We start from the raw sequence: 22,125 nt of genomic DNA, 5'->3' as shown, positions 1-22,125 counted from the left end.
CCCAGAGTACAAACTGACAATGGCGCTCACCTCGTCCCTGCTCACTTTTCCTAACCATGCAGTCAGAGTGGCACACGTGCCTTCATAAAGTCGTATGGCAATATTCATGCCTTCATGAAGTCCTACGGCTGCCCTCACAGTCATGAATCTGGGAAGATTTCAAACTGCAGGGGCATAGAGCTCAGGGGCAGGACTAGTCCAATGGCTAGAGAAGCTGAGGAACAGGTTCCATTTCGTACATAACAGGAGCCTACCTGTGACCCCTCAGTCAGCCTGCCCTGGGGCCCTATACATGACCTGGCTGGAGATGCTGTCTAGGGGCCTGACATCCCCCATTGCCTTCATTTGTTGAAATCAGCAGTACACACTCACCCTATACTGTTAGTGAGACTCAGGAGGAAAGACAGCTAGGAAGAGGAGTCCATAATTTAGGACTCAAGGAGCCAAGATTTTAATCTCCCGGCTCCACAAACTTTTTTGAGTCCACCCTTGGGTAGCCCAAAGCTTTGGACACACAAGGATTTTACAACAGTCCAAAGCTTCCTAGGGAGAGAACTCCCCGACTAGGCAATACGAACTGCGGCTGCAGTGCCAAAGAAGGTCCTTCCTCCACAATCCATTCCACCCCATGATATTAATAAAAACTTACAAATAAATACCTGAGGCTGTGTAATAACATACTTGAAAACTCCCGAAGCCTAGAAAAACAGATTATTCCTGTTCTCAAATATATTCAACAAGAATTTATCTTCTATCTTCCATCTCGAAGTTTCTACTTTAAACCTCCACGCCTTAATGCATTTCAACCCATTTATGTGTCTATCCTTTGTAAATGAAAAAAAAAGTATTTATCATCACTTTCTACTTAGTAAGTAATCAGAAACTTCCTCTTTTCCCAAGCTCATGTAATCCTAATTTTTAAAATCTTTTAGCTCAAGTCTTACCTTATAGTCCTTTGATTATTTCTTTGGTTTAGTTCCTCATCAGCTTATATATTCATTCAGCAAATACTAACTGAATGTCCACTCTGTGCCAGACCTTTTTTAAGTACTGGGAGATGATATGCCAATGAATAAAACAAGCTACACCTCCCCTCAGGGAGTTTATATTCCAACAAGAGATAAACAATGAACATAATAAAAACAACTATTAGATTACAAGGTGCTAAGTGCTACGAAGAGAAATAAAACAGGGGAGTAGGCTAGAAAGCGCTAGAGGAGTACAATTTTAAGTAGGGTTGTCAGAAAGCCCTCACGAAAAAAAGTTGAGCAGACTTAAAGACTATATCTCCAGAAAGAGCTTCCCAGGCAGAGGGAGCAACAAGTCTAAAGGCCTTGAGGGCCAGCACACCTTCAGTGTTTAAGGAAGAACAAAAGGCCAATGTTGCTGGAGCAGAGTGAACAAGGAGATAAGTAGCAGGAAGTGACGTCAAAGCATTACTTGAGGAAGGGTGGGGCAGGTTATGGAGGCTTTTACAGGCCTTTAAGGGGCTCTGGGTTTTATTCTGAGGTAGGAAAACACAGAGGGTTTTGAGAAGAGTGACATAATCTGGCTTCCGTGTTAACACTATTCACTCTGGCTGCTGTGTTGAGAATTGACTGTAAGGGGGAAATGGTGGAAGCAGGTAGACCAGCTACGGCAATAATTTTGGACAGCAGTCCCCACCATTTTGGCATCAGGGACCAGTTTCGTGGAAGACAATTTTTCCAGGCTGTAATGCAAGCGATGGTTCAGGTGGTAACGCGAGCGATGGGGGCAGGGGGTGGGGGTGGGGGTGGGGGGGTAGAGCAGCAGATGAAGCTTCGCTCCCTCACTCGCCCACCCCGCCCTCCCGCCACTGCTCACCTCCTGCTGTGCAGCCCGGTTCCTAATAGGCCGCTGACAGACCGGTACCAGTCCATGGCCCAGGGGTTGGGGACCCCTGATCTTGGAGGCAGAAAATTCTGGCTTGGGCTAGGGTGGCAGCAGAGAAGTGACCAATTGGATTCTGGAAGTATTCTGAAGGTAAAGTCAACGTGATTTGATGAATTGGAGGAAATGAAAAAGAGGGGCCAAAGATAATACCAAGACACTTTAACATGAACAACTAGAAGGATGGAGTTGTCATTACTTGAAATAGGAAAGACTGCAGCAGTAAGCTGGGGAGAAAGTAAGTTCAGTTTCGTATATGTTAAATTTGAGATGCCTATTAAGCATCCGAGTCGAGATGCCAAGGGCAGCTAGGTATTCAGAAGTCCTGATTGGAGCTAAAAATATGGGAAGTCATCCACACTGAAATGGCTCTAATGTGTAACACTGGCTGAAATCACTCCAGGTATGTATGTAAACAGAAAAGCAGTCCAGACTGAACTCTAGAGCACTACGGAGATGAGGAGAAACCAGCAGACTAAGAAAGAGTACTTGGTAAACTAGGAGGCAAACCAGAGAACATGTCCTAAGGCCAAGTAAAGACAATGTTTCAAAGAGGGGGTGTCAAATGCTGCTGATAGCCTGTGCAAGATAAAGCAGAAGATGCCATTAGATTTAGGTTTGTGCAAGTCCTTGGTGACCACGATGAGAACACTCGTGCTGCAGTGGACTGAACAGGGAATTGGTGGAAAGTGGAAAAGACTCTTTTAAGATGTTCTGCTATAAAACAGAGCAGAATAAACAAACTACAAGGATATACTGTACAGCACAAGAAATACAGTGAATATTTTATAACTTTAAGTGGAGTATAACCTGTAAGAATACTTACTAAATCACTATGCTGTACATCTGAAACTAATATTGTAAGTCAACATAATTCAACTTAAAAACTTAGTAATAAAATGTTTTTAAAAAATTGACCAGGAAAATTGGAAGCAACTGGAAGGGGAAATGGGGTCAAGAGAGGTTTATGTCTTTGTAAGGTAAGAAAAATGACAGCATATTTGTGTGCCAACAGGATATTCCAGGAGAGAAAGGGGAATACTGACGCTACAGAAAAGGAGGGAGAACTGTTGAAAGATGTCCTTGAAAGCCAAATGATGGGACTGGCTGGACAGGAGCCTGGACAGTTTGTTTAGAGCAGCATCTCTCAACCTTGACGCCAATGACATTTAAGCCCAGACGGTTCTGTTGTGGAGGGCTGTTCTGTGCATTGTAGGCTATTTTGCAGCATCTCTGGCCTCTACCCAGCCAGATCACATTTGTGATCAACCAAATGTCCTCTGGGAGCAAACTCAGTCCCAGTTGAGAATCCCTGGTATACAGTAACAAGAGAGAAAGCAGAGCTTACAGGTATAAATGCTGGAAGGTATGTAGGTATAGTGGTAGGAGCTTGTGAACCTTTTCTGATTGTTTCTATTTTCTACCAAAGTAACACTGAGAATGAGGGATGTTGGAGATTTAAGAGATCAGAAGCAAGGGCAAGTGGAGAATTCCCTGGCGGAGTGGTTAGGACTCCAATCCCGCAAGCCATGCAGCATGGCCAAAAAAAAGGAAGGGCAAGTAAAAGGACCAGGGGGTATTGCTAGTAGCATAAAGGACTCACTCAAGTTTTATGGTAATGAATTTAAAGACAAGTCAACCTGTTTCTTCCCAGCCCTTTCAGCTGCATGGATCTAGGAGTAAAGTTGGTGAAGAGTTGAGTGTGACAAAAGCCAGAGAAGCAAGGGAGGTAAGCCCTTAACAAAGGGCTCATGACTGGAATTTAGTGGGAGGAGGGAAGTGAAGGCATGTGGAATAAACTGGAAAGATAGGAAGTAATGGTGGGAGGGTGGGATGTTTGAGATTGAGATATGGAGTAGTGGTAGGTCTAGAATATGACTAAGGGAATGAGTAGCTGAAGTGGGGGTGGAGGACAAGATCACTGGAGGAGCAAAGAACTGAGACCAGAGTGTTAGAAAGATTATCTATATGGATATTTAAATCACCAAGATTTATGACAGGTACTGACTTGTGTTTCAAAGCTGAGGTATGTTAGAGATGAGAGAGAATAGTCTTAAAAATAGTATGAGGAAGGGACTCGCCTGGCGGTCCAGTGGTTAAGACTCCATGCTCCCAGTGCAGGGGACCGGGGTTCGATCCCTCGTCAGGGAACTAGATCCCACATGCCGCAACTAAGAGTTCGCATGCCACAACTAAAGATCCTGCATGCCGCAATGAAGACCCAGCACAGCCAAATAAATAAGTATTAAAAAATATACAGTATAAGAAAAAATGCGGACACCTGTACTGCCTCCAGGCCCAGTGGTACAATGGGTGTGAGAGAAACCACCACCACTACTAAAAGAAGCAGAGTCCTCAGGAGAAATCAGGGCTCAGAGCAGGACTATAAAAAGGGAACATACAGAGAAAAGGTTGAGCATACGTGGGATTTTTGCTAATGACTGGCTGTTAATTTCAGAGATGTGTATACCTGGGGCCCGCCCCCTCAAGCTGCCAAAGGAAATGTCTGTAGGCCTAAGGGTTTGGAAGAGGGATGGTTTTACTTTTGAGTTATAAATTAGCATGAAATTACACCTGGCTTCAGGCTATTTTCAGGGAAATTCTGAGTACCTATACTTCAAAGAATTTAAATGAGATGATAAATGTAAAGCAATTAGCATAAGATCTGATGCTAAAATAGTATCAATGATAATAGCATTACTAAGAAGAGATTAGAATATCTAAGAGATTCCCCTCAATTTTAGCTCCAGAGCAGCAGCTCCCAAGGCAACCTGCATAGTCTGCCAGGGTGCCGCTCTGACCCCTTGCCTTCTTACCCATCACCCCATCAACAAGAATTTATCCAGTGCCAACTGTGTATCCTTCCTGAACACAAGTTGATTATCAACATATAAAAACAAAAATGTTTTTAATGCTGAGTCATCTTGAGGTTCAAATGATAGGAGAGGGGCATCCACAGCCTTGCCAGGATTCTCATGTCAGGATAAAGATTAAGGCCCAGGGTCCCTTGGTCTCCACGTAGGGCACTATCTACTCCGATTCTGTTAACCTTGTCAGTCCCTCCAGGTCACTTCTACTTCATCTGTCCGATACCTGTAAAAAAAAAAATAGGAAAAACTTGGTGGACAGTTACCCCTTAGCACCTTCCATTCTTCTCTGCCCTCAAGATTCTGGATCCTCTTCCCTGCTGAGCATTTTTGCCTACCTCCCACTTAATCCTGTTTACCTCCTCCAAGGGGCTGCTCACCTCTGTGTGACCCCAGATTCACTGAGAGGAGTCCTGTGTCCAGCCCGAAACATCTCCCAGCCAGCCTGGGCTATCATGGCTCCATTGTCAATGCAGAATCTGGGAAGGAAAAGAGGTATGAAATTCATGATCTAAGCATGGAAAATCATAGTAATTGGAGGGGAAAAAAAAAGAAATAAAGAAAGGGAATGGGCCTTTACCTCTCATCTGTGGCAAAAAGCTGGGCTCCACGCTCCTGGCACATCGTCTCCATCATTTCCTGTAACCTCATATTACCTACAAAGAGGTAGGGGTACAGTTAGCTTACCTTTAGCCATTTCTCCACAGTCTGGCTGTACACCTCATGTGCACTGACTTAGGAAAATGAAGTAGGGATTCCAGGGGCAAGGAGTGGGAAGCATTGGACAAGAAATAAAACGAGTAATTTCCCCAAACCCTTAGAGATTTAGAGTATCAGGAGGAGGATACACATGCCCCAAAATAGGAAAGAGAAGCACAGTCCAGTGATACATACACCCCACACCTCCCACGATGAGGGCCTCCTGGGAGCCACAATGTGCCATGGCTCGCTCTGTGATCTCTACCAGCATTGCAAACACAGTTTCCTGTGGAAGGCAAACAAGGTGAAAACATCAAAGACAATCCCAGCTTAGTTCTGTCTACTGTATAAAAGCTCCTCCAGCTTCAAGTTTCTGTCCCAGCTTTTCACTCCATTACCTGCAGGGAGAAACACAGATCCTCAGGAGTACACTCGCCCGTGGCCAGCATCCGCTGGGTTACATCCTATAGTTAAAGGGGAAAACATACAAAACAATGAATTGTGGTCTGGGGATGACATATGAGCAAAAAATTAGTGCACTTGGAGTATCACCATGTTTCACCACAATTCAATTTACCAGTACATCCTATACGACAACCTTGCCCTTCACTGGCACTGAGCTATAAAACCAGCAGAAGTCTTTCAAGATTCAATAATTATGGGAAAAAAATTTTTAAAAAAAGAAAAGAAAGAAAGAAAATACTGTGATTATCTTAAAAAAAAGACTCAGTAATTATGAATGTCTACCCTGGCACCCTCCATTCCATACCCCAGTTAATTTTTCTCTAGAGCACTTGTCCCCATCTGACCCTTTTTATTTTATTATTTCCCCAATTTTTTTTTTTGTTTCTTTTTCTGTCTCCCACCCCCACTGCATGAAATGCAAGCTCCAAGTAGGCAGGGATTTTTGTTTTGCTCCACCTTGTATCACAATTGCCTTGAACAGCACCTGGCACACAAAAGATGTTCAATAAATATTTGCTAAATGAATTTATTCAGCATCTAACATGGGCCAGTACTATGCTATATGTAGAAAATACACTGGTGAGTAAAACACATGTGCTTCATTAAAAAGCATGAGAAGTGCCCATCTCCTCACCTCTCCCACACTCACCTCAATGAAAGACAAGATCCCTGAGAATGAGACGTCCATCCCCTTTACAGTGTATGGCAGCTCAACTAGCTTCTTGCCTCTATGTGGGAGTGAGTATATGAGGCACTTAAGCCTGTAGTCAGCTGGCTGCTCACCCTCCAAAGCCCTCCCAAACCTCATTAACACATATACAGGGAAATCCCTGGCGCCCCACCAGTCAGCCTCCTTCCACCTTATTCCCCTTACCGCTTTGCCATCTGTTCAATGTTGTAGCCTGGACTTGGGTCATTGGAAATCTAGCAGAATGAAAAAGAGGATGAAGTCAGGTATCCAGGAAGCTTAAGAAGCTAATTTACTACTTTCCTCCTCCTTTTCCGTGGCTCTCCCCAAATACATTCACATCTCATGTTCTCTGCAGCCTCAATGGCTTACCTTCAGCACTCGAGCAAAACGATCCAGACAATTACCCACAGCAATATCGATGGTTTCCCCAAAGATGCGGTAACGATGTTCTGAATATGCAATCACCTAAGGGTGATGAGGATGTCCATGAAACCTCAAGTCTGTAAAGAGGAGCATTTGGCTTTGGGGAAGAACACAGCAGAGGATCAACATGGTCACTAGAGCTTCCAAAAAGCAATAAGCAATGGGAAAAACTACTTTCCCAAACCCTCAATGGGTACTTTTTAATAGCGCTTATCTGAGAAGTCTATATATACCCCAAGGATTCCCAGAGGAGATTCCTAGTCTACAGAAGGTAGTCTAGGTCAGGGGAGAAGCAAATTATCACTTTGGATGCATTTTTCTTGCTTGGAGCTTCCTAATATTCCTTTAAAAGCAGTCTAGACAGTGTGTACTAGGGAAGGCTTTCCTTCTTGGAAGCAGGAAACCAGAGTTCTTCTAGGTTATCCTACAAGGGTGGTGGTATTTAGAAACCACCAAGGTGGAGTTAAAAGAAACTCAAAAATCCCAGGGAATTCCCTAGCGGTCCAGTGGTTAGGACTCTGCTCTTTCACTGCTGAAGGTGCTCGTTCAACCCCTGGTTGGGGAACTAAGATCCACAAGTCACGCAGTGCAGCAAACACAACAAAAAAAACCCCAAACTCAAAAACCCCATTCTGGGTCAGACTAATGGCCCATCCAACTCAGCACTGGCAACCAACTTATGTCCATTCTTCATACGTGACCAGCTTCTAGCACAGAGAGTATTTATCACCCACTGACACATATGCTCCACACTGCTGACAGTGAGTACTTCCTAAGGCCCATAAGTCCCTTTCCCTTTCTGGTGCTGCTAGGGATTTTCTTCCATTCGGATGTAGCTCTTACTCTACTGTCAAAAGCTGGCAACAAAAGAGGAAAGAAAAAATTCTGCCTTTCTACTTCTGTCATCTACACTTCCCTACCCAATCATCTTCTGTTTTTCACACCTAAGCAGGCTTCAAAAGGGAGGAGGAGGGCTTCCCTGGTGGCGCAGTGGTTGAGAGTCCGCCTTCCGATGCAGGGGACACGGGTTCGTGCCCCGGTCCGGGAGGATCCCACATGCCGCGGAGCGGCTGGGCCCGTGAGCCATGGTTGCCGAGCCTGCGCGTCCGGAGCCTGTGCTCCACAACGGGAGAGGCCCCAACAGTGAGAGGCCCGCGTACCGCAAAAATAAAAAAAAATAAAAAAAAAAAAGGGAGGAGGAAAAGAACAGAAAATTCCATCGCTGCTCATCTCCATAAACTCTTGTAAGCTTCCACTGAAACTTTCCACACCTCAAGTCCGTGACCTTGTATGATACCCTTCAGGCCTCAACCAGTTACTTGCTCTCTACCCATTAAAGTTGCCACATCATTTTCACGGGAATGTGTGCTTCATCTTTTTTTTTTTTTTTTTTGCGGTACGCGGGCCTCTCACTGTTGTGGCCTCTCCCGTTGCGGAGCACAGGCTCCGGACGCGCAGGCTCAGCGGCCATGGTTCACGGGCCCAGCCGCTCCGCGGCATGTGGGATCTTCCCAGACCGGGGCACAAACCCGTGTCCCCTGCATCAGCAGGCGGACTTTCAACCACTGCGCCACCAGGGAAGCCCCTGTGCTTCATCTTTAATAACTATTTCACAAGATGAAGTTTTAGAACATAACCCTTTCATAAGCTGGAGACAATGACCATTCCTGACAATAATCCCATCAGGTGTTATGTGGGAAAGGAAGGCTCGAGTTCTCTAATCCCAACCTAAAAAGATCTTATAAGGTATCCCAAACAACTCTGGCTTCACCTGTAAGTTTAAAATACCTTCTGCCATTCATAAAATGTTTTCTAAATTATTTATATTTTCATACTCTTAGAGTAAAAACTTCTATATATTTATCACCAGTAACTAAAACAAAACATGCAATTGTTGTAAAGATACAAATGGGATAGTGCCCCTTAGTTTTAACTGCTAAGATTCATAGGAAAAATGAGATTCAAAATAATGAAAATCCTTTCATTATTTTGAATATTTCAATCCTTACCATTCTTTCCTTCTCTAAATTGGAAATTCCTTATCTCTACAGCCATATATATAAAGGTCATCTAATGTTCTATCATACTGCCCAAACATACGATATCACAAACTCTGTTGTGCGTTTTCTAGTATATCATATTTTAGTTTCAGATGAGCCCAGCTTTGCTCTTGCAGTTCCCACCACTCAGGTGGAACATGAAAGTTGTTGGTACAGTGCCTTAGAAATTAAGAAGGAATGGTGGAGCTTTTCTGCCGTAGTCCTGAGTGGTTTCCGTCAAAATGGACAAGTTCATGAAACCTGGGAAGGTGGTGCTGCTCCTGGTGGGTCATCATGAAGAACACTGATGATGGTATCTCGCTATCCCTGCAAAGTGATGGCTACCACTGGCAAGAAGAAAATCGCCAGGAGGTCAGAGATCAAGTCTTTTGTGAAAGTTTATAACTATAATCACCTCATGCCCACAAGGTACTCTGTGGATATCCCCTTGGAAAAAACTGTTGTCAGCAAGCATGTCTTCAGAGACCCTGCTCTTAAACACACGGCCCAACAAGAGGCCAAGGTCAAGTCTGAAGAAAGACCAGCAAGAACAAATGGTTCTTCCAGAAGCTGTGGTTTTAGACCTGTTTTGTTTCAGTCATTAAAAATAACGAAAAATCTCTGAGGGGAAACAGAAGGAACGGTGAAGTACTGTTAAATACCTGTGTATTTCCTCCACTGACATACAGCACAGTTGGGCTGGTGGCTCCAGTGATGAGGCGGCCCATCTCAATGTGGGCTATGCAGTGGTTAACGCCCAGCAATGGCTTATTCCACAACTGAGCCATAGTACGGGCTACGACAGCCACAGAAACCAGTGGGGCACCCATGCCAGGACCTACGGGCACAGAAATGGGAGTGAGAATCCTATAGAGGCTGGGAAAAACAGAGCCGGGGGAAGCAGGGGATGTGAAGGTTGGGTGGTGTTAGCGGTGGTAGCAGAGATGAGCTGCAGGCTGTTTTGACCTAGCCAGGCTCCAGGTATATTCTTCCATTGTCACCCACTCTCCCAGCCATACCTTTGGTGTATGCAATGCAATCAATATCCCTGGAGGTTAATCCAGCCTCTGTTAGTGCCTCCTGCAGCAGGTCCAGGATAACAGCTCGGTGGTGCCTGGCAGTAGCACCTGGAAGGAATCCTAAGAGATGGACACAAGTCAGAGATCACAGAGTTTTTCTATAGAAAGGGAGGTAGAAGTCAAAACAGACGTTTTAGTGGGGTAGGAAGAGTCCTTTTCCCTTTTCTCAAGCATCCTGTCTTCTATGTTTTCAGATATAGTCTTTCCAGCCTGTTCAGCTAGGCTAAACAGCTCTCAGAAATGCCCTTCTTCATACCCAACTCCTACTCAGGACTCAATTCAAGTGATACCTATCTCATACTTTTTGGTGATCTTCTGTGACCCTACAAATCGTGTGCATGAATTTAACACATCATTGAATTTAACATACTACACGTAACATATAACAATTATAGCATTATAATTATCCGTACTTTTCCCAGTTTAACCATGAGCATCTCAAAGCACTGGCTATTTTATTTATCTTCACATTCTTGGTGCCCAAATGCCAAGAGTGAGTGCTAAACATACATGTACATTCCTAGTGAGTAACCTGTCACAACATCGCCTGCTCACAGAGGCTTTTCAGGTATATGCAAGTCAGTTGCCTTCTCCTACATAAGCAGATGTTTGCGGGGAGGGTAGACAAGTTACAATATAATTTACAAATAACGTTTACTAAAAGTGATAATGTGTCTGGTTCTTTAATTCTCAAGACCCAATGATGCAGGTATTACCATTCTCATTTCAAGAATACAGAAGTCCAAAAACAACTACTGAATATTGCAAAGCCAGCCAGTTCTGTCTACACCTAGGCTGGGGGTCTTTTCTAGTGTATTTTGACTGCATCTACTATTTATCACACTGTAATGTGAAGTTCTGTCTACATGTCCAGCTCCATAACAAGCTTATACATCTATTTTTGTAGCCAACAGCCAGCTGACGATTAGCACGTAAAAGATGCTGAACGAGCTCAGAAGATCCAGGTTCAAGTGCCTGTAACTCTTCTATCCATCAGCCTTGTGATAACACTGTCACATAATCTCAGAGACTCAGATCAAAAACTATGAGGGGACAATGCGCTCCACACCTTTCTTCACTAACGTTTAGGAAGACTGCAGGTGATGCTGTGCGGAGAAGTGCGCCGCAAACTATAAGTTCCCTACTCCCGTACCTGTGCCTGGAGGCGTGACGTAAGTCCGCCGCGGGTTCGCCAGCACCACGCCATCCCGTACTACTCCCACGCCAATCTTGTTGGCGCTGCCTTCAAAACCCAAAACCGCCGGCATGGCTCCTAGCTACCACTGGGGCCGTGAAGCCCGCACCAGTCCGCGCTGGGGGACAGACTCTGGGTCGCTGAAGAAAACGAGTCGGTGACTGCTAAGGAGCAGCACGCACCAGAACAGATACCAAAGAATTCCCGCTGGTAGCGCGCCGGCGCCAGCTCCAACCCCTGTCGTCACGGCGACCCATCAAGGCCCCTTCGAGGACCTGTTCTCTTAACTGCCAGGAACACTGAGTCGGCATCTGCTCCTTAAATTCCTATCCGTTCCTCTGCCTCTCTCCCATGGTCCAGCCCAACCTTCTCCACTGATTTTGTTCTCTCTTAGACAGCTCTGGGATCTCCGGTCAAGGTGGCAGTAGGAGTCGTGATTCTGGCATAGCGATGAACAGCCCAAGAATGGAGGATTGGGGCCTTCAGTGCCCCGGAGTCACGGAGAAGGCTGGGAAGGCTGAGCTTTCGGTCACGTGGTACAAACAGACCAATCACCCGCATTCCTCCGCCACTGGCGGTGCATCTCAGATCACGTGACCACGCCAGTTACCCACGTGGGGGCACATCGTGCTCCATTCTTTGTGCTGGGTTAAGGAGGAGCCAGGCTGCGACCCAAGCAGGTCAGCTACAGGGTTGTTGTTGTTTTGCCCATCGTAGGGACTTCTCTGGACTTTTGATCGGCAAGCCTAAGTCGGGGTTCTTAATTAAGTCCGTCGATTGGCTGGAGGGCCGATCTCATGAGGAGGGTAGGAGGCACTATGAAATGATCTAGTCTTGAGAATGAGGGGCTGAAAGGCCGATGGTGCACTGAGGCGGGAAAAGAATTCAGAGATAATACGGTTTGAAAGGCGGGACTTGGTGCGGGGGCGCCCGAGGGGGGAGTCTTTCCCAGGCCTAGCTGGTTTCACTACTTTTTTGCGTCTGTAGGCAACGCGATAAATATACTGCTTCGGTGGGCTACGTGGAACTGGTGCAGAAGGGTGTTTGTTACAGTGATGCCGAAACGTGGGAAAAAGGGAGCGGTGGCAGAAGACGGGGAAGAGCCCAAGATTGGTAAGAGAATGAAATAGGCCCATCTCCCTAGAGGCTGCGATGGGGATGTCTATAATTCCCTTGATGAACGAGAGGTACGGACCGACTGTATATTCATTTTTGCAGTTTGCGAAGAAGTCGCGGCAACTGCAGGCTCTCGGTGGATCTATAGTTAACTGCGGATCAAAGTTGGTTATCGCCAGCTTATATCATTGTGTATTACTTATTTTTATAGAGCCAGAGGCCAAGAAGAGCAAGGCGGGAGCGAAAAAAAATGAAAAAGAGGCAACAGGAGAGGGGACAGTCATGTATGAGGACCCCCCAGATCAGAAAACCTCACCCGGTGGCAAATCAGCCACACTGAAGATCTGCTCCTGGAATGTGGATGGGCTTCGAGCCTGGATTAAGAAGAAAGGTTTAGATGTGAGTGGAATTAAGGGGAGGGGGGTACTGATCTTGGGGTTTAATCACCTTTTCCCATTTTAGTTCCTAGCACTGTCGTTTTCTTGTGGCAGAGATAAAAAGTTTTCACCAAATCATACCACTTGTATTTCTTTTCTCTTTATAAATTTATTTATTTTTGGCTGCGTTGGGTCTTAGTTGCTAAGCGGGGGCTTTCTCTAATTGTGGCGAGCGGGGGCTACTCTTGGTTGTGGTTAGCGGGGGCTTTTCATTGCGGTGGCTTTTCTTGTTGCGGAGCGGGGCCTCTAGAGCGCAGGCCCAGTAGTTGTGGCGCACGGGCTTAGTTGCTCCGCGTGCCACCAGGGAAGCCCCCCACTTGTATTTCTTAGATGCCATTCCACCAGTTCCACTGCCATTGTTTTATTTAATGTCCTCATCTTTTTCCTAGCATGTCAGAAAAACCTCGTTACTGGACTTGTTTCATTTTATTTCTTGCATATCCAACATTTAAATAACTACTTAAAAAATCTTAGCTGGCTATCCATTGCCTATAGGGAAAAAACCAATCTTCTCAGTGTTGCATGGAACACTTTCTTGTCTCCCTGCTACTTATGTAATTTATAACTTCAAATACTGTGTGCTAGACTTATACTCCTTTTGCAGAGACTGTCCTATTTATTTATTTATGGCTGCATTGGGTCTTCGTTGCTGCGCACAGGCTTTCTCTAGTTGGGGTGAGCAGGGGCTACTCTTTGTTGTGGTGCACGGGGTTTTCATTGCTGTGGCTTCTCTTGTTGCAGAGCACGGGCTCTAGGCCCACAGGCTCAGTAGTTGTGGCACACGGGCTTAGTAGCTCCGCGGCATGTGGGATCTTCCCGGACCAGGGATGAACCCATGTCCCCTGCATTGGCAGGTGGATTCTTAACCACTGTGCCATCAGGGAAGTCCCTCACCTGTGTATCTCTAGTACTTAGCACATAGATTCTTCAGTAAATGTCTGCTGAATTGATAATACTTTTTCTACCTTTCATTTCGCTCACAGTGGGTAAAGGAGGAAGCCCCAGATATCCTGTGCCTCCAAGAGACCAAATGTTCTGAGAACAAACTACCAGCTGAACTTCAAGCACTCTCTGGACTATCCCATCAGTACTGGTCAGCTCCTTCAGACAAGGAAGGGTACAGTGGTGTGGGCCTACTCTCCCGCCAGTGCCCACTCAAAGTCTCCTATGGCATTGGTGAGACCCTGTTGATTCCTAAAGCCCAGCTCTTCCAAACCAGTTGCTGATATCCCACTCCAGCCCCAATTCTTGATCCCTTTATTCTTTGCTTTCCCTTTCTTAAACTTTTTGCCAATTGTTTCATTGTTTCTGTAGGTGAAGAGGAACATGATCAGGAAGGCAGAGTGATTGTGGCTGAATATGATGCATTTGTGCTGGTGACAGCCTATGTACCTAATGCAGGCCGAGGTCTGGTGCGCCTGGAGTACCGGCAGCGCTGGGATGAAGCCTTCCGCAAATTCCTGAAGGGTTTGGCTTCCCGCAAGCCCCTTGTGCTATGTGGGGACCTCAATGTGGCTCATGAAGAAATTGATCTTCGCAACCCAAAGGGAAACAAAAAGAATGCTGGCTTCACTCCAGAAGAGCGTCATGGCTTTGGGGAATTGCTGCAGGCTGTGCCACTGACTGACAGTTTCCGGCACCTCTACCCCAACACGGCCTATGCCTATACCTTTTGGACATACATGATGAACGCGCGATCCAAAAACGTTGGTTGGCGCCTTGATTACTTCTTATTGTCTCACTCTCTGTTGCCTGCTTTGTGTGACAGCAAGATCCGTTCCAAGGCTCTGGGCAGTGACCACTGTCCCATCACCCTATATCTAGCACTGTGACACCTCCCCCAAATCATTTTGAGCCTGGGAAATAAGCCCACTAAACTAGCTTTAAACTTCTTACTCCCAAGCTTTAAAAACTGCTCTCTAGAGAAATCTACACTGTTATTTCCCTTCTAAACTATGAATCCTTTAACCAGGCTTCTAGAAACAGAATTAAGTTCTCCATGATTTTTGTGTGTGTGTGTTGGGGGGCGGGATTCTTTTTTTTTTACATTAAACAAAACTACTGATGACTTCCTTTGAACTGTCCATGTGAAAATAAAGAGTCATAGTTTCAGCCTTGCTGTCTTTGTATTCTACCCCTTTGTGGGGCTAAAAATTCCCCTCATCCTTTCATACACACAGATTTAACAACTGGAAGAGTGGAGTCATGACCTTATTTATTTACAAGCACAGGATGAGTCCCTAACTTCCCCCATGACAGAGCAACCCTACCCAGCCCAGTTAAATACTGCAACTGGGGGGTAAGGTTGAAAAGGAGGAATTATAGGAAATACAGGACTAGGGGACCATACCCCACATTAAATAGTTATATATACATCAGTTCCTGTGGTTCTGTACAGAGCAGCGGCTGACCCCACCCCCAGAGGACGTGGAATGGGGGAGAGGAGACTGAGGGTGCTGAGACCAGAGCCAGCCCCTGATGAAGTGCAATAGCAGCAGCAAGGTCCTAATGGTGCACAAGAGGGAGGGAGACCCCCAGGGCTACCCACCCCCACCCTGCCCTGGAATGTGTAAGGGACAGGAATGGCTCTCAGGGAGCATATAGGAAGGACAAGGCTAGAACCGTCTTTTAGGACCCAGGTTTAGGGGAAACTTTCCGCCTACTTCACCCTAAACACAGCAACCACTGGAGGAAAGCAGATGGCCAGCAGTGGTTTACTTATTCCTCCAAACCTAGGTGAGGGCCTGGTTCCTTCCTACCTCTCTGCAGGGAAAAGGAAGGCAGCTACTTGGCTCCCCTTATAGAAGCCCAGGGAGCCTTTTACCATCACTCCCTTTATAGTGTCACTGTCCCCACCTGGACGGGGCCAGGCAGTCTGTGGGTCATCGTGGGGCTCAGGAGAAGTTCTGGACAGGGTGGCTGACCTTCATACAGGCCCAATAGAGGGCCCGGCCCAAACACAGCACAGCCAACAGGATGACAAATGCCCAGGCTGCATAGATGCCTCCGTATCGTTGTGCATGCTTCCATGTGCCAAACTGATGAAGAAGAAAAAGGAAGATGAGGTTACTGTTGATCTCTCACCACTTTGTAGGAGCCCTAGTAACAGTAACATGGAACTCAAGCTTCAGTCTCTGTCCGCTATCCACATGCAGCCACCTTCAGGGACCTTTTAAAAGGCCCAGCTGTCTAGCTCCCTCCACTAGGCAGGAACATAACAATCCCAGACATCTGTCAGTTTTTCTTCGTGTCTGACAACCAAGCCAGGTTTCCTAATAGCAACTCAATCTAAACCACTGCTCTATTTTTCTATCCTCTGCATAAAGAAGATAGCTGTTTTCTACTCTGATAGTAACAGTGAAGACCGTTTATCAGTCTCCTTCAACTTCAGTTCATCTGCACGTTAAAACAAGACAAACAAAAACAGTTTCTTTCACTTCTTTTTAGGATAGCCATTTCCCCAATCTTAGCCTACAGAGACGAGGCTGCAGAATGAAAGGGGTTGGATCAAGGTTACTCACAGCAAGGCCAGTGGCAGTGACTGCCAAGAGTAAGCCAAGCAAGAAGCAGCAGATACATCTCTTTCGTGGATATCTGCGCCCAATAGATGACCTGTGGGGAGGCAAACAAAAATGGATACTTACAATGGCCCTGTAGCTTTTACTCTATTCACTACCCAGCTCAACGATGCCGCTCTCTAATCACTCACACTTTCCTGCAGTGAGGGCAACGGGCCAAGGTTCGGTCTGTGAACTCTGTCCACTACGGAGAAAGGAAAAGAGAAACCAATAAATAGTAGAAGCAGCATCATCTTCAATGAGAGCCCTGGGGCAGTGGAGGCTGGGAAATGGGTCCTCATAAAACAGACCTTTTCAGGATTCATTATCATAACTCAGAAATATATTCATGACTACTTCTCCGCTGCCCACCCCCCGTCCCCCAGGGCTTCCCAATACCTCTCCTCACCAGAAAAGTATTCTTGCAATGTCCACAGATGACCCTGACACCCACAGGTTGTGGTTCTGGACTCAAAGGTCCCGGATGCACAGGCCCCAGGTTGATGATTCTTTTGCTGTACAGAAGAAAAAGACTATGTTTTTAAAGTTTTCAATCCTAAGGATCCCTACATTATTCCTCCTTTACATCCCCCACTCCCTGGCTCTCTAAGTCCCTCTACTTCTCTGTACATTTAAGATACTCTGCACCCCCCCCCAGCCCTACCGCAGAGAATCCTTGAGGAAGAGCATCGCTTAAACTTCAGGCCTCTAATTTCCCTTTTACCTCAGGATAATTCACCCAGTCTCTGACACTCTCCATCTTCCTAAAGGACACCACTTTTCTCCCAATCTTTTTATTGAGAGATGAGAAAGATGGCTATAACATTCTAGAGGCACAACAGTCCTTAGCTTTTTCTCCTTCTAAATAAACACCAGTCTCTCTCACCTTTACATTCTCGATAAACATTCACCCTTTTTCGGCTTTCCGATTTTCCCCACTAATGCCCTTCCCCAAATTATCCCTCTCACCAGTATGGCCGAGGGCAGGCGATCCGCTGGGAAGTCACTTTGCAGATAAGGAGACAGTTGCAGGGGCATCGAACATATTTTTTCCCTGGGGGTGCATTCTTGATTGGCTAGAGAATAATGGGGACATCGGTAAGCAAACCTCTAATCCCAATTCCTTCCAATTCCTCCAAAAACCTTCTGAGGAGAGATCAGAGAGATAAAATCTTAGACGGGACAGAGAAATGAAAGGCATATAACATGAGATTTGCAAATGAAAACTAAGCTTAAGTATCCAAGATAGGTATGAAGGTGAGGGATGGTAAATATTAGCTTTGGTGAGTGGCTTCTGGGGAAATGGCTGTGTGAGACGCCTGGAACTGAAACCTGGGTTTCATCAAGAGCAGCTGGCTAACGCGTGAAGGTCCGGGTCTAGAATCAAGGGATCAGAAAGAGGATCTAGGAAACAGGACCCATTTCACAGATTTGTATAACTCACAGTGGCTTCATTGCAGACGCCACATTTGACTACATGCTGATGCATCTTGCCTTCCACGTTGATGAGAGACTGGCAGACTCTGCAGGTGATCATGGGAGCACTCCCACTGTCCGGGCTGGTCAGGGGTGAATAGGGGGGTGGGTCCTCCCCAGGCAACACGGCTGGGTGTCCCTCGGGGAACGGGGGAAATGCTGGAGAGGAAGGTAAAAAGAAGGGCTGGCATCAGTTGCTGACACCCCCACTGAAGCTACACGGAGTAGGGCAACTCTTGCTGGTCCTCAAGCCTTCTGACAAGCTCAGCGGGATCTTATGATCAGTGCTTCGATCAGATTCCTCAGAACCCCCTTCCGCTCCGAAGCTCCGGTCGCGATTGCGGAGGGAAGGAAGCCGCCCCCGGTCACAGGTGCAACAGCTCCGCACCTGGCGCTTGGGCCCCGCCCCCGCCCTCGGTCCCGCCCCCTGCTCCTCTCAGAGTACCCCCGGGAACACCTCGGACCCGCCCCGTCTTACCCTGGGGCGGGGCATGTTTACCGGCTCCGTACGGTGGTGCGGAGGGGGTCAGGCCTCCCCCGGGCCCAGCCCCACTCCCGCCCGGCCCCACTAATCCGTTGCCGCCGGCGCCACCGTCGATGGGCTCAGAGAGCAGCGGGGATCGCTCTCCATCTGCCGCCATGGCCTCCACCGCCGCCTCCCGCTTTGGCCAAGGATCCGGCTCTTCGCCGCCGCCGTCGCCGCAGCCACCGCCGCCGCTACCGGGTCCCAAGGGCGCCTGCGCGCCGCGCGGCCAGCTCGCCCGCAACCAGTGGCCTGCCCCGCCCCGTTTCGCCCACAGCACTTGATAGGCTATCCCCGCCCTCGTCGTGCTATTATTCGCGGAGACAAACCAATTTCTGGTCCTGTGAAGGCAGCTCCTATTTTCCATTGGGGAGAGTGGCGCCATCGTCAACTGTCACATGACTTTCAGGACGCCGCTGGGCCTGCAAAAACTGCACGTGACGAGAAGTTCTTCGAGCTATTGGAAGCGTGGCCCATCGCGCTACCTCCAGACCAGGAGGTGGGGCAGGGCTGCTTCAGCTCACTGGTGTTTCAGGCAGCCGCCGGTCCTCTGTCAGACGCCCAGAGCGGGCGCATAGTCATTGCTCCTCATTAGTCCAAAAACATCACTAAAAGATTTTTCTACTCTTTGAGGTTATAATTGGCCTCTCATTGGCTGGAGGCTTCCTTTCCCTGGTCCTGCGATCCTTGGGGCGCAACTTTATTGGCCCGAACTTAGAGCCAGAACCTGGGGGCGTGGCTCAACGAGCTGCAGTGAAAGCGTGAGGGAGTTTGGGCTGTTCTAAGCACCGGGAGTAGGAACGGTAGGCAATAGTTAGCCACTCTACTCAAAGGAATACCTGTAAAAAGTGAGGGTGAAGATGTGCCAGAAGGAAATGTATTAAAACGTTAAGATTTTCACCCCAGGCTTTCTCACTGAAGTCACTTCTGGAACAGGACACAAGACCGGCTTCTCCAGGAAGCTGCCTTGCAGATCCCACTCTCCCACCATCCCTGGTTAAATTATGAAAGCATCTTTGTGTGAATCTGTCTCTATCGCTGCAAGAATGTCTCATCATTTTACTCAATTTTGTGACCCCCAATTATAAACATATATGTATGATAAGAGTTTTTTGACTGAGTTACCAATCAAGTTCAAAGAGATTTTAGTCACCTTATATGGCATAACAGTCTTTAGACTTGTCTCTGCTTTGCCCCCAGCCAGGAGACTGCTAATGGAGGTTTTTCTGACAAGTATTGGAAAAGATCTTAAGCAGCTCAAACATTTAAACATACAGCCAGGACTTCCCAGGTGGCGTAGTGGTTAAGAATCCGCCTGCCAATGCAGGGGACGTGGGTTCAATCCCTGGTCCGGGAAGATTCCCACCTGCCGCGGAGCAGCTAAGCCCGTGTGCCACAACTACCGAGCCCACGTGCCACAACTACTGAAGCCTGTGCGCCTAGAGCCCGTGCTTCGTAACAAGAGAAGCCACTGCAGCAGGAAACCCGCACACCACAACAAAGAGTAGCCTCTGCTCACTGCGACTAGAGAAAGACTCCGCGCAACAACGAAGACCCAAGGGAGCCAAAAATAAAATAAATAAAATTTTTTTTAATTAAAAAACAAAACAAAACATGAACATACTCCAAGCTACAAAAATCCCCAATATCCTCCTCCCCCAGCTAATATGAATAACTGCTACTTCATTTTTTTTTTTTCCTTTGGTACGCGGGCCTCTCACTGTTGTGGCCTCTCCCGTTGCGGAGCACAGGCTCCGGACGCGCAGGTTCAGCGGCCATGGCTCACGGGCCTGGCTGCTCCGCAGCATGTGGGATTTTCCCGGACCGGGGCATGAACCCGTGTCCCCTGCATCGGCAGGCAGACTCTCAACCACTGCACCACCAGGGAAGCCCTGACTGCTACTTTTTTACGTATTAGAGCTTGGCCTCTTATCTGGTCTTCTCTCCTTCTAGACAAAATGTATTAGATACCCAATCATAGAATTACTCTACTTCCTGACAGCATTCAATCCAGAGCAAAATCCCATTTCCTTAAACCCTTTCAAAATCTCTTAACACAAGCCCATTTCTATAATAAGTTCTTTCTAGCACGCTGTTAACTGACAACACTTCAGTTTTTCATGGCTTGTGCTTTCCCCTCACTGTACCAAGTAATAACCAAATTAAAAAAAAAAAAAAGTCCAGAAAAGTCGAGGTCTTCTGACTTATGGTTCTTTTTTTTTTTTGGCCACATTGTGCAGCATGTGGGATCTTAGTTCCCCAACCAGGGATTGAACCTGTGCTCCCTGCATTGGGAGCGTGGACTCTTAACCACTGGACCACCAGGAAAGTCCCTGACTTATGATTTAATGCTTTTGCACTCACATCACCTACTAGGCATATAGAAAAGGCAGAAGTGCAGAGGTGGCAGAATGCATGGTATCTGAGATGGAGGCCTTTTGATGCTTAATACCTGGCACATAGAAGTTGCTTGATAAATGACTATTAAACTAATTAATTAATTACCTTAAGCCCTATCTTGAGGGAACTTTGTGTACTGAGCAATACTGTCAGCTGTAGTCCCAGGCAGGGTGGATATTCAGCTGGGACACTCCAGTGTGGCTGGTATCAGTTTATGGCTGGCATTTGTTCTGATTGGTTGGCTCCTGTACTATACAGGTAAATAACTTCAATGTTACCCCTGGTACCAGGTGTCTTACTTATGGGATGGGGGCTTCTCACATAGACTGAGAAAATCAGGCTATGGAGGTATATTTGTTTGCTAGGACTGTCATAATAAAATATCACAGACTGGGTGGCTTAAACAATAGAAATTTATTTTCTCACAGTTCTGGAGCCTTGAAGCCCAAGATCAAGGTGTCAGCAGGCCTCTGCCTTTGGTTTGCAGATAGCCACCTTCTCCACTGTGTCCTCACAGGGCCTGTTCCCTCTGAGCACACATCCCTGCTGTCTCTTCCTCTTCTTTTTTTTTTTTTTTTTTGTGGTATGCGGGCCTCTCACTGTTGTGGCCTCTCCTGTTGCAGAGCACAGGCTCCGGACGCACAGACTTAGCAGCCATGGCTCACGGGCCCAGCCGCTCCACGGCATGTGGGATCTTCCCCGGACTGGGGCACGAACCCGTGTCCCCTGCATCGGCAGGCAGACTCTCAACCACTGCGCCACCAGGGAAGCCCTCTTTCTCTTCTTATAAGGAATTAGGGCCCCTTGTGACCTCATTTAACCTAATTATCTCTTTAAGACCCTATCTCCAAACATAGTCACTTTGGGGTTAAGGGATTAGGGCTTCAACATATGAGTTTTAAGATAGTCCCTAAGAGTCCATAACAGGAGGATATAAAGAAAGACACTGCAAAGATTTGGAAGGTTTTTTTCTTCAGGCTTCCAACCAAGTGGTAACTATCACATGGTGTAGATGGCAGAGAATGGGGCTGGAGGCATCTGCTGGGCTTCTGCCACCCAGGATCCCAATTTGATTTCTCTTTCCACTTACCCTATTTCTTCTTTACCCTTTCCTGAGGTGGTAGTTTGCCACCTGTGTGAAACCAACACAGTCCCTTACTCCATTTCCAGGGCAAAGAATGTTTTTGGTAATGTGCAGAGTGAATTAACCAAGATGAGGTGTAGTATGGGCAGTTGGATGGAGTGGG

The 22,125-nt window shown here is 46.9% G+C and overlaps 3 protein-coding genes across 5 annotated transcripts; 1 reads left to right on the top strand and 2 right to left on the bottom strand.

Annotated features, from left to right (window-relative positions):
- Positions 1 to 4,802: 4,802 nt before the first annotated feature.
- On the bottom strand, positions 4,803 to 11,872 carry OSGEP (O-sialoglycoprotein endopeptidase). The gene is made up of 11 exons (XM_067741871.1): positions 11,328 to 11,872; positions 10,115 to 10,234; positions 9,758 to 9,933; positions 7,003 to 7,098; positions 6,817 to 6,866; positions 6,592 to 6,670; positions 5,876 to 5,941; positions 5,673 to 5,763; positions 5,359 to 5,434; positions 5,159 to 5,257; positions 4,803 to 5,004 (listed from the first exon to the last, which is right to left on the bottom strand). Exons 1-11 carry the CDS (start codon positions 11,440 to 11,442, stop codon positions 4,965 to 4,967), a joined length of 1,008 nt encoding a protein of 335 aa, XP_067597972.1. The 5' UTR covers positions 11,443 to 11,872; the 3' UTR covers positions 4,803 to 4,964.
- A 23-nt stretch (positions 11,873 to 11,895) lies between these two features.
- On the top strand, positions 11,896 to 15,034 carry APEX1 (apurinic/apyrimidinic endodeoxyribonuclease 1). 2 transcript variants are annotated; one of them, XM_067741883.1, is made up of 5 exons: positions 11,896 to 12,049; positions 12,357 to 12,482; positions 12,697 to 12,884; positions 13,906 to 14,098; positions 14,237 to 15,034. In XM_067741883.1, the coding sequence occupies exons 2-5, from the start codon at positions 12,425 to 12,427 to the stop codon at positions 14,752 to 14,754; spliced, it is 957 nt and encodes a 318-aa protein (XP_067597984.1). In that variant the 5' UTR covers positions 11,896 to 12,049; positions 12,357 to 12,424; the 3' UTR covers positions 14,755 to 15,034. The 2 variants fall into 2 exon arrangements, with proteins under 2 accessions (XP_067597984.1, XP_067597993.1); XM_067741892.1 differs by having other exon boundaries at positions 12,045 to 12,175.
- Positions 15,035 to 15,122: 88 nt separating this feature from the next.
- Positions 15,123 to 19,037, bottom strand: PIP4P1 (phosphatidylinositol-4,5-bisphosphate 4-phosphatase 1). Of its 2 annotated transcripts, none has more exons than XM_067741857.1 (7): positions 18,455 to 19,037; positions 17,924 to 18,114; positions 17,449 to 17,555; positions 16,889 to 16,994; positions 16,632 to 16,684; positions 16,444 to 16,534; positions 15,123 to 15,960 (listed from the first exon to the last, which is right to left on the bottom strand). In XM_067741857.1, exons 1-7 carry the CDS (start codon positions 18,861 to 18,863, stop codon positions 15,817 to 15,819), a joined length of 1,101 nt encoding a protein of 366 aa, XP_067597958.1. In that variant the 5' UTR covers positions 18,864 to 19,037; the 3' UTR covers positions 15,123 to 15,816. The 2 variants fall into 2 exon arrangements, with proteins under 2 accessions (XP_067597958.1, XP_067597947.1); XM_067741846.1 differs by having other exon boundaries at positions 18,434 to 18,739.
- Between the last annotated feature and the right edge of the window lie 3,088 nt (positions 19,038 to 22,125).

Source organism: Pseudorca crassidens, chromosome 1 (assembly GCF_039906515.1).
Source record: "Pseudorca crassidens isolate mPseCra1 chromosome 1, mPseCra1.hap1, whole genome shotgun sequence".
In the NCBI taxonomy this organism is placed as follows: Eukaryota; Metazoa; Chordata; class Mammalia; order Artiodactyla; family Delphinidae; genus Pseudorca; species Pseudorca crassidens.
This window is presented reverse-complemented; position numbering and strand designations above follow the sequence as displayed.